Genomic DNA, 11,983 nt, shown 5'->3' on the forward strand with positions numbered 1-11,983 from the left:
AAACGGAGAATACAGTTTGTTAAAATAGTACTACATGCTATTTACTGAATATCAGTCAATCATTCTTAATAAGTGATAAGTTTTTTTACATAATTAATATTAGGGTTTAATTTACAAAATTGCCAATATCATTTTGTGTAACAACCACATGAAAAGAGTCTTTAACCTTAGCTTTGCCTCAATGACTTTGTCGAACTTGTGCCTACTTCCCCTATTCCTACATGTTGTCTTTCATCAAGAAGGGCAGTTTATCCATGACAAAAAAATGCTGCTTTACTTTTCCCTAATATAAAGCCTAATATTATTCCCTTAATTAATTCAAACTACCTCTCATGATCTAAATATCATATTCCAGTGGCTGAAATGAAATTTGATTTTCTAGATGATCAAGTAATAACCATCCTTGCAGATAAATATCAAAAACTTTTTTAAAAAGAAAGAAAAGAAAAGAAAAAAACAGCTCTTCAAAACGGTACACAGCTAGGTAAGTAGGAAGATGGCCTAGACAGCAAGGTTCTTGGTGAGTATGCAAATAGTAAAATAGCAGAAAACATTTTCCCCCTAGCCCTAAGCAAAGGACACCAGGAAGCTGCTAGAAAATAAAGACAATTTTTAAAAATTACGTATTTAAGTATACACGTGCATTCCAATCATATATCAGCAACACCTCCCATCTTAGTGACTGTGGCATTTTGGTGTAGTAGGGTAAAATTTCAAGGAACTGTCATTACATGGTGGTAAAATTGCAGATTTACCCATCATTATAAACAAACCTATACTATATGTTGTACTGTCCTTATTAGATATCTTTATAAATAAATAGTACAAAATAGTTTACCTATAAGCTTTTTATTTTATGCTAAAACAAAACAAGACAAAAATCAAAAAAGTAAACAAAAAAGGCGTTACTGCACTGTATGTGAGCATTTCGAGGCTTATTAAAGAATAAAACATAATAAAGAGCTTTCAATTTTTTTTTGTAATACTTTAACAGCCAAAAATGTTATTGATGGAGATTTCACATCCATGTTTTTAAAAAAAATCCCAAAAGAATTTTGCTTATGTACAATCTTTTTCTCTTTCTAAAGCGATACCAGCTCCAATTGAACATCCATTTCTGAATAAAATTCTACTATCTTACTATCCATCAGTAAATTCATATTGATGATTGGTTAATTAGTACTCTTAGAATTATAGAAAACGTATTTTTCCAATTAGGTAACACTTACTGTATTCATAGTATGTTTAAAATCTTCCCAGAGAAAGAAAAAGCACTGTTCATATAGGCATATAAAATTCCAAAGCTGGTAATATGTTTTTCCTTCCAGTTTGTCAGACAAGGATACAAGCCATTCAGGGTCCCAATGTCTACATTTGGGTCCTATCAGTATTTCCCTCCCCAAAACGTTGCTTAATCTTCTGAATAATGCAAATGGAAATCTCTCTTTAAAAGAGAACTTTGTACTCTTTTATGTAGTAGAGTCGAGTCAGTACAGTACTGACTCTACAGGCATAGGACAGCACGGTAAGGGCAGGGGGATAAGACCCACATCTTTTGTAAGTTGGGCCTAAAATTGACTCCAGATTTGCGAGTCATGAATAGAAAGTCAGTTTTAATATAGATGTGCTTTAGAAAGTAAAAATGGCGATTATTCTTAACAAGTTACATATTGGGTATTAGTCTTCAAAAATGACTCATAAAATATCTTTTTAAGTACTTAAAGTCATGAATATGTTCTACTCTTTTACCTCTGCTTGAATGTAATTTTTCATTTTCCAGGAAAGGATACATTTTCTAACTAACCCCGTTAACCTAATTACTCATAAAGAAATACCAAAAGTGTCCCTGACATCAATACCTTCACAAAGAAATATATCTATGCACATGCACAAGAACATATTCCATTTAGATAATCAAAACTGTAATTTTTATTTAAAAGATTCCCTTAGATCCACGTAATTCCTAGCAGTAAAATTTATCAAAAGCACTTAGTTTGCAAACAATAAGACTGCCATATTTATAGCCTTATTTCTTCACCCATATACTTTAATTGAAAAGTAAAAACTATTAAGCATAACTAATAGTACTGTTTATTTCATAGTATTTGTTTGATCTGAAAATGGGGATTTTAATGAAAATGCCTTTAATCTTAAGGGAACCTTTTTATCCTACTCAAAAAAAATTATCTTGTAAGATTAAAATCTGTGAATCATACCTAATTAAGATTTATAATTTAGCATCCTTGAGGTATATGATTTAAAAGAAAGAGTTTACAATATTCAATTTGAAATTGAAAGGTAAAAGAAATGAACACATGAAAAATTTTAAAAAAACCTATTTTTGGCACAACAATATACTATATTGCCACTTATTTACCCACATGCCTAGTTTAATCATTTTTAAAGCAAAACATTTCATATGAAAATACAAGATTCCAAGTATAGGAATAAAGCAGGAAAAGAAGAGTCCCAATTGAAATTTATACTACGGAATTTGGAGATAGAACACAGAACATTAGAAAACATGATTTGTGGCTAGCTACCTACTAAAATATTTCAAGTTGGCAATGGCTTAGTTAAAAAAAAGAAAAAAAAAAGATTCCTAAACTGTAGGATAAATTTTTAGTTAAATGGGACACTGTTATAATAGTTATTTCCAAGCTTTCTTTCATTAAAGTGCCTATCAGTGTGGACAGCAGTGCCTTATTACACAGGGCAAAGATTTTTCTTCTTAGAAAGTCTCATATGTAGCATTTCTCCCCACAAAGTCTAACAAGGCATTCAAAATAAGTTCAATTTTTTTCTTCCTCAAAAATATCTTTAAAGCCCCCCACTTTCACCCCAGTCTTGGATTACATAAAAGAATAGTTACTTTTTCCAAGCTCTTTGATATTTCCCTTCCTGGCAGAGTCATCTGATGTGAGAAATATCTTTTGAAAATAAATGGTGCAACTTCAAGTGCACTCAGATCCATACTTGCTGGACATTCCATCATATCTCAGTTTTGATTTGAAAAAGCCACTTGACTTCAAAATTCAGTTTTAGGTATCTCAATATGAAGTTTGATCTCATTGAGAAGTACTTTGGGAAGCAACGGTGTAAATGTTTTGTCCACCTATCAGCACAGAATGTTGGTAAAGGAGTCATATGACTCTAATTTGCAGGGAGAGGGAGGTTATTGCAATACAAATTGAGAAACTAAGTCCAGGATTTGAATATAGGATACTGCAACATTCGTGTTACTGCGTAAGTTACTTTTCATCTTTAACACAGCTGTCACCACATGTTTATATAGCTAAAATACCACTTTCAAATGTCAAAGTATCAATACTGATACTATTATAACAACGTTATTTGGGAGTTTGCCCCTTCTTCCTGTCACTTAATGAGTATACTTTCGTTTTTTTAATGGTCAGCATTTTGTATCAGATAATGTAGGATTTCTACATAAAAATACTCATTTTTCTTGTGCCTTAACCTAGGAGGGCTAGTGGCAGTACTTGGCAACAGAGAACCTCCTCAGCTCTTACTACAAATCTCACTGAAATTCTCCCATCCCAATTATTCTGGGCCTGGGAATAAGTATTGAAGTATGTAACTACATGCAAACCATTAAAAAAAAAAAAAAAAAAAGTTCTTTTTAAGAATATTTGCACAAAAAGCCACATGATGTATAGGATATATATCAGATACAGGGCAAGAAGAGACAAAAGCAAATATTTCAATCCCCAGTTCAGTTATAGAAAGAGCAGGAGATACTTAATGGTTCATTTCCCATCCGTTTTCTTACTCAACTCTCATTAGTATCTTTTTGGGCGAGGCACATGGAATCATTGTGGAACAGTCAGTCTCCAATAGGAAACCTAGTGACTTCCACAAAGTTGGCCTCAGATAAAAGTCTGTCGGTGGTGAAGGCAGGGCTGGCTTTATCGCCCTATCATTTGTTCAGGCACACAGGCCCCCACCCCACCACACAACAAAGGGCCCTGGATTTTGTTTAATGCTCTGTGTTGCTGTCTTTAAATTAATTTTTGAACAAGGTGCCTCACATTTTAATTTTGCAGTGGGCCTCAGAAATTATGTAGCTGGTCCTAGGTGAAGGTAAAAATGTCTCTTAATGGTAAGGATAATAAGTCAAAAGATAAGCAAAACATTTAGAACGACATACAGAAACCCACGGCTTCACATTGCACTACCTTTAAAATTTTATTTGGGATGTTACTATTTCCAAGAATAATATTTCATCATGAACTAATGCATGAAAGTAGAGGTCCCCCATTCTCAGATGAGTTTACTCTCATAAATAAATGGCATTTAATTATCAGTTGTTTAAAAAGCATCCAGTTGACTATAAGGCAAACAGTTGAATCGGGAAAAACAAAATATATCTATATATATATACACACACATATATATTTCATATGTGTGTGTATATATATATACACACATAGCTAAATGGAGTATAATGCAGTTTCTATTCTCATTCCAGGAATATATCCACAAGCAGAATGGAATAAATGTGTAAAATACCAGCAGAAATTAAAACATAGGAAAGAAACAGAGTAAAAGTATTTTCAGCATAATGAAATGGGGTAAAAGAAAACATTTTATAGGTATTTTACATTTCATATTCTGTAGTATAAAAAACTTTACTGTAAATTATATATCCTTAATAACTGTTTGGTTAAAAGCTCCTCATCCTATGAAAAGAGAACAGAAACCTAGTGAGAAGCAAATTTTCCAAAATTACAAAACATACTTTCTAAAAAACATTTTCCAACACAAAAATACCAATACTTAAGCTGAGCTATAGTTTAAAAAATTTAACCTTGGGCCTTCATATAATAAATCATGCATTCTACTTTCAAGATGTATCAGTTTCAAAAATGATTGGAAGCAGTGATACTATAAACGCTTTGTGAAAGTCATGAGAGCTAAAATATGAGCAAACATATCCATTTATACATATATTTAACATAAATACATCTAAATTGAAATTCTCCTTTGGATTTACTGCTTCTGATACACCCTGAAACAACAGCCCACCATATGCAATGTTAAGCAAAGTGTCAATATTCAAATAACAAGACAACAAGCAGATTTGTTGCATAAAATGTGTAAATATTATTAACAGAAAGTGCCATATGATATCTCATGTTTTGATGGTTTCTGATCACCTATCTTTTCTGCCTCCTCAGTCTCAGCTAAGACTACTGTTGTCAACAGGTACTTACGGATATGCTGTATTGAGGCAGCGCTTCTGAGCAGGCACCTGTGGTGCTGCCCTAAGGAAACTTAGCATACCCCTTGCTTTTGATTTGCTTCGAACTTCAAGGTACCGTTTATTTTGAGTATATTCGTTCATACTCCTTATTCCTACTATTTTACTTTTTAAAATAAACATTTCTGAAATAAAATTGCCATTTAAATGATAACATCAGAAATATCAAAAAGATCAGTAATCAGCAATCATACCAAAGCAGCTATGCTTAAAATTTCTGCCAGAAGTTAAATGAAAATGCTAATGCTCAAAATTCAAGTTTAGGAAAAAAAGAAGAAAATGACAAAATCCAACCACAGAAAGCACTTGCTAAACTGCCATTTATTTGCAGTGTGTCAAAAAAATTCTTTCATTTTCAATAAGCAAAAATATAGGTACAATCTCTCTCTCTTGCTCTGTGTGTGTGTGTGTGTGTGTGTGTGTGTGTGTGAATTGAAAGGCAGAATTTTGGGACTTACAAGATTCTAAGTGGTACTCCCAAATAATTTCTAAGTTCAACCAATTTCAATAAAACACTAACTCTTGTATATCTCAAAAGAAAGACACATAATTTTTTTTTATTGAGAGTTAAAATTTGTAGCTTTTCCTGTACCATTTGTTTATTCTAGTTTATCAATGACTCAAGAGAAACAGCAGATATGCTGATTAATCAAGTTCTATCGATCAGTAGCATATGTCAGTATTTCATACAAACATCTGCAGAATAGTTTCTTCCAACCAAAAATTTATAAATCAATTTAAATTCCTGGTAATTAAATTTATTAGCTCTCCAACAATGAACACAGTACTTTATAAAGAGTAGTATGTGAAATCTGCACTCAAGAATATATTGATCAAAGGTAAAACAGCACCTTTCTATTTCTACTAAACCAAGGTTCTAAAAACTGGAAACTTCACACCATAAAAGCCTGCAATTGTTTCAAATACATCTAGTAATTCTGTTGATTTTGGACCACTAAAACTGATTACTTAATTAGGCAATCATTCAAGGCATCCAAACACTCACACAGACAAAAACAGGGAAGTATTAGCATGGTTGTCTTCACCTTGACATGAACATTCTGAAAACCAGTGCAGACTCCCAAACTTTGTGGATCTGTCCCTAAGCATGTACTGAGTAAGACACTAAATTCTAAAAGGTGACAACCAGAAGCTCAGGAAAAAAAATAATTAACCTATAATGAAATTATTCATTTATCTTTTCAGGTGGTTTATATCTTAAACTATCTTAGAAATGCCAAGTAATAATACAGATGATCTCCATAGATTCTTGGAAATAACTACCTATTTTCTTCCCCCTGGTTACACTCTTATATTATCACCTAAAAGTAATTAATGAAATTTCTGCACTCTTGTATATCTATCAGAAGTAACTACCTACAAAAAGGTTTTCAAAGTTCCTGCCTAACATGAAAAAAGCAAAAACAAAAACTATTTTCTATTTATGGGAAGGAAAAAATATCAGCCCTGGAAACTCTGCTACAGGAGTCTTAAATATAACTAAAGACTAAAACCTCCTATTTTCACTCAGAAGATATCAGATACAGTTTTAAGAATCTTACTGATTTCAATAGAGTCAGGAGAAAGAAAAATACTCTATTTTCAGACAAAAAAAAAGAAAAGATGTTTCTTGAAATAATTCCAAAGAGACCCTGTAAACTGTGTTTTTAGGAGAAGAGAAAAGCAAATCAACTCATACATACAGCTTCCAAACAGAAGTCTTACCCTCTTCCAGGAAAACAACAATGAGATTTTATTACCCTGCTATGATTCTTTCATTTCAGACATGAATCATTAGCAAGTATTACACTTCTCAAAACTCCCACCCTACTCTTCCCTTCTTATTTGATGATAGACCCAGATGAAATAACAAGTTGCCTCCAGCAGTGTAAAACAAGTATCCAAAAACTCTATTTCAAAGAAGAAACACTTCTTTGGAATCTTTGCCTCTCAAAATGAAGCAGGCTGCTTCTAACTGCTTTCACAATTTTGTTTCAACTTGGTCATTTTCCTAACAATACTTTCTAAATTTTAAATAATGCATACAACATATTCATTATTCAAGAATACATAGCATGTTTAATCTGATACCTCTATTTTTAAGCTGAAATTCCAAAGGACTTACGTGTCCGTGTAGTTTATATTGATAACCATAAACATGCACAATTAATAAACAATAGAGACGATGTGTGCAAGCATGTTTTGGGGACACGGTTTTTGTAGAAACAATGTTTCTTTTCCAGATAAAAGCTAATTTGTCACAAATATAATGAAGATAAGAAGCAAGAATGAAGGAGTAAAAGAGAGGAAGAAGGTAAGAGGATAACTATTTGAATGAATGAAAAACTCTTGACTCTCTACATATTCTTCCAAAATACTCTTTCAAAATAATTTTGCTTTTGAACAATCTGTTCAAAACGTCCATTCCATGTGCACCAAGAATCCAGCCATCACTAAATGTATTATAAATGTATATTCTAACAATCATCATTTTATAAAGTCTGGGATTTCCCCTTCAACCTTTCAACTGTGATGTCCAGAAAACTTCACACATGGTGAAATCCTAATAAATAGATCTTGTTGGTTCCAGGAAACATTTTTAAAAATCTATATTGGTCAAAATATCCTTGCTTTTTTTCTGTTGTATTAAATTTAGGATCAAAAACATCAAAGCAGCTTCCACCTCGGACCTAACTTTTAGAGGATCAATGTGACAAGGCAGTCCCTGATAGATGTTTCTCTTGATAAACGACTTGTTCAAAAGAGACATTGTAGCTTTCATTTCCTGACCACAACACACTTTTAATTTGCAACAGCAGAGCTGCCAGAGTGTGAGCACTTGCCCACTTTCTAGTCTGTTAGGTTTGTAGCTCTAGTTCCTTTAGGCCGCACATTTGAGACAAACAAAATCTAAAAATAATCAGAGTAAAGAATTAGAAAATAGGAGCCACTAACGTCACTTTATACATATACACAAGTGTCTACTTTATATATATGTATATAAACTTTCGCCCCTAGTATTCTAATATGTGATAACAAGGCTCCTAAGTTAACATCATTTGAACATCGGACATTTAAACATAGGGAAATGAATTATGTGACTATTATTTAATAGTAAGCAGAGACTTAAGGGGGGGCAATTTACACACTCAAATCTGCTGTTAAATGTCATGAATTATATAATTGCCTATGCCAATATGTTTTTCATGAATTATTGCAATGATTATTATTAGTACTACCTAGAAATCACATTTAAGTATCAATACGGTGAACAGTCAAACCATCCAATTTCTGCTCTCAGCACATTGTCCGAGCTCCGATTTAAAATTTATAAATGTAATATCCTCCTCATCACAGGCAGCAGCCCAATCTGCTCTGAATATATATTACAGCTTTAACATCACAGAGGGAAATCGCCCATCTGGCAATCCCATTCGCTCCAACAGCTCCGGGGGAAAAAAAGCTGTGCTCTCTCCTCCTTAAAACATTTCTCAGGGCAAATTATGTGCATCTAAAATAAACAGTCTTCTTATTGATCGCTTCAAAGTCAACAAGTTCCAAATGCAAAATTCAATCAAATCCTTCCTATCGTGTAAGTGTGGTGTGTATTTAGCTCAGTAGTCACCAGAGTCCAACCAGAAGTGTATGTCGCGCAACGGGTCTTGTAGTTCCTCTCTTCGTATTCACATTTGTGTTAGCAGAGAGCAGTGACCACGGCCACACTACAGACCCCTGGCAGCTTTGCCCCACTGTTATTTCTTTTTTCATATTCTCTCTTTCCTTCTTTTTCTCTTTTCAGGAAGAATTAATGATCATGGGGTAAATATAGCAACAACCAAAAAAAAAAAAAAAAAAAAAAAACAGTCTAAAGTGGACATATCCTTTGGTTATGCAAAATACTTTAACATCTTTTTGTTGTTGTTGGTCCCTCTCAGTCTTAATTGAATATCACGAAGTGTACACAGGGCACTGCCACAAGAGCTATTGAAAACCCCCTCTCACTCCATTTAACTGACTTTTTTTTTTTTTTTTTTTTTTGTAAAGAAAGAGGAAAGAGCGATTTCAAACGAAGTCCATTTCAGTGCCTGATTATTTAATTCTGTCACAAGTTAAAAGTAAAAAGCGCTGACAGGCAGACGAGTGAATGGAAAGGGAAAAAAGAAAAAACCTATCCTTGCTCTTTAAAAGACATCAAGGACTTTGGACAATCAAAATATATTTTTTATTTTCATGTAAAAGATACCTCTTCACTCACTCCCCTAAAAAAAACACACTCGGAAGAACCGATTACTCCACAAAGTGCAATCATCAAGAGCAGATAGTCAAACTGCATTAATAGATTGAGAAAAATAAAATTTTCATCCAGTCCTGTTCCTGTGTGTGTACATAGACATAGATATACTTTCATTAGTTAGTAATCTTTCCCAACACTCCTACCCTCTCCCCTTTGCCCAGCCTCCCCCCTCCAAAAAAAAAAAAAAAAAAAAAACCCACACTGAGTTTAACTAATTTACATACTATTTGACTTCAGCAGTTATATATATACAGTGCATTACTAGTAACGTGCAACTTCTGGATGACAGCTAAAACCGATAAAAGTGGATTCAAGTAATATATTAATCAAAACTGCAATATACAAACAAGTGATAGCAGAAGAAAAAAAAGCATGGTGACATTAAACATATATTTTTTTAAAGAAAAAGGAATTCTATATCATGAGCAACTGCTTGCCAAGCAGTCTTCAATGGTTTTATCATGCTATTTCATTTGTCTTTCCTATTTAGATGCAAAGGAAGTAAATTCCAAAACTGACATACCATAAACACTGGTGCTACTGATCATTTCTTGCTGGCAGCACAAAAAGCTGAATTGGATTTCTCACAAGCAGGAATTCCAAAGGTTGCTTTTCATTAAAGCCACTTTTCCTCTCAGCTATCAAATGTCACTGCCTTGAAACGTGGGCCCTTTCGTCAGGTATTCATTTAACCTACATGCATATAATTAAGGGGGAAAGCAACATCAACAAAAAGGGGATCTCAGATCACAGGAGAAGAAAGAAAGGAAAAAAAGCACATGACCAGGAATGCAAGTCCATGTCAATTTCACTCACTCCCATTGAAACTAACAAGAGCTCCGGGGAGGACGGTAATAGGATCAGTGGATTGTATATACCATTAAATTATACATCTTTCTCTCCCGTTCCTTGCCAACAATACGCCCACCACGCTGTACCCCCTCCTAGATGATGTGCTTACATTTTTCTGCAACCGATCTTCTGACATTTTCTCGTTCCCCCAGCCACGAGATTGTAATTTAACCTCAACTTTTTGTGTGTGTGCAAGATTCTTATTTACACTTCTTATTTACTTAGAAGTTAGTTCCCGAAGAAAGTCTAGCCCCACCCTATAGCTCCGCTTTCTTATTTTTTATTTTTGAAGTAAAAAGATAGTAATAAGTAAGCCCAATATAGTGAAAAGCGAGATTCTTGCAATCGCGAACTCTTAATCCCATACTATTGTTGCAATGATTAAGCAGCAAAAATATGCATTATAATGTTTCAGGGCTACTTTGAACAGAGATATTAGACAGCAGGTTGGCGTACAGAATAGAAACGTGTGGAAATTGAATTTAATGTTTATGGTACAACTCGAAGATCTCTTTTAATTACAGGTCTTGGATGTATTTATAATCTTTAAAAATAAAACAAAAACAAATTTAAACAGATGGTAGAAAACTACGAAGCTCCTCTTACCTGAACGCGCGGAGAGAGAACCCGATAGGTTAGCGTAGCATCGATCCGATGTGTTTGCTGATGAATGGAAGCTAGGGTTAAGTGAAGGTGCCTATGATTTGAAATCATTCCAAGTTTTTGAAGGGAAGACGGACTGCAGCCTCTGCCATGTTGGAATTTCAAACCCAAAACAGCTGCTTGGAAGGAGCCAGCATGCCAGAGGCTGGGCGCAGGCGCAGAGCGCCGCCGAGCCAAATTCAAATCACTTTCACACTAAGAGCCAAAGATCAGTTTTCAAAGGAGAGAGGGAGAAAGAGACAGAGGCTGCCGTGAGGGAGAGAAGACGGGAGGCAGTGGCGAGAGGCGGGCAGTGGAGAGAGACGGGCAGCGGGAGGACCAGGAGGGAGAGGGAGAGGCGCACGGAGCCCGCGGAGCTGGAGGGGGAGAAAGGGAGGCGGGAGGCGAGCGGGCGAGCGAGCTAGAGACGCGCCAGAGATTCATGGGCAGGGAGGGCTCAATGGCCGCGCCGCGCCGGCCGGCCGGCCGCTCGGGTCATGTTACACGGCCGGGGCCGCGGCGGCCGCCCAGCCTCGCCGACGCGCTCACGCGGCCCGGAGGGGGCCCCGAGGTCATGATTACGCGCGCGGGGACTCGCAGCTCTCCCTGCGCGCACTCTCGGGCGGCCCAGCCTGGGGAAAGGGGAGCAGCGCCGTAGGGGGAAGGGGCCTTTCTTTCCCACGCGTGACCAGCCGGCCCCTGCGCTCCCCGGCCTGCCTTAGAGGGCCCGGGACAGAGCCCCGCTGCTCCTCGGCCCGCGGGCCCTTCCCTGCCGGTTCCCGGCCCTCTCGACAGCTGCGGCCCGTCCGCCCTCCCCCATCCCCTCTGCGCACTGGACGGGATCTGGTCTCCAGAGCCCGGACCTCACCGGCACCCTCCCCGGGGCCCCCAGCACCAGCCAGAAAACGACTTGA

At 36.1% G+C, this 11,983-nt stretch overlaps 1 protein-coding gene across 2 annotated transcripts in view; it reads right to left on the reverse strand.

Moving 5' to 3' along the window:
- Positions 1-11,347, reverse strand: part of FIGN (fidgetin, microtubule severing factor) — a 133,947-nt gene extending 122,600 nt beyond the window's left edge. The window contains exons 1-2 of one of the 2 annotated variants that reach the window (XM_007965177.3): positions 11,034-11,347; positions 10,099-10,268 (exon numbers count right to left, since the gene is read on the reverse strand). In XM_007965177.3, the coding sequence (XP_007963368.1) occupies positions 10,099-10,123 (25 nt within the window). In that variant the 5' untranslated portion in view covers positions 10,124-10,268; positions 11,034-11,347. The remainder of the gene's footprint in view (positions 1-10,098; positions 10,269-11,033) is intronic. The other variant, XM_073019762.1, reaches the window with a different exon arrangement.
- Positions 11,348-11,983: the final 636 nt, after the last annotated feature.

The sequence above is a fragment of the Chlorocebus sabaeus genome, chromosome 10 (assembly GCF_047675955.1).
Source record: "Chlorocebus sabaeus isolate Y175 chromosome 10, mChlSab1.0.hap1, whole genome shotgun sequence".
In the NCBI taxonomy this organism is placed as follows: domain Eukaryota; kingdom Metazoa; phylum Chordata; class Mammalia; order Primates; family Cercopithecidae; genus Chlorocebus; species Chlorocebus sabaeus.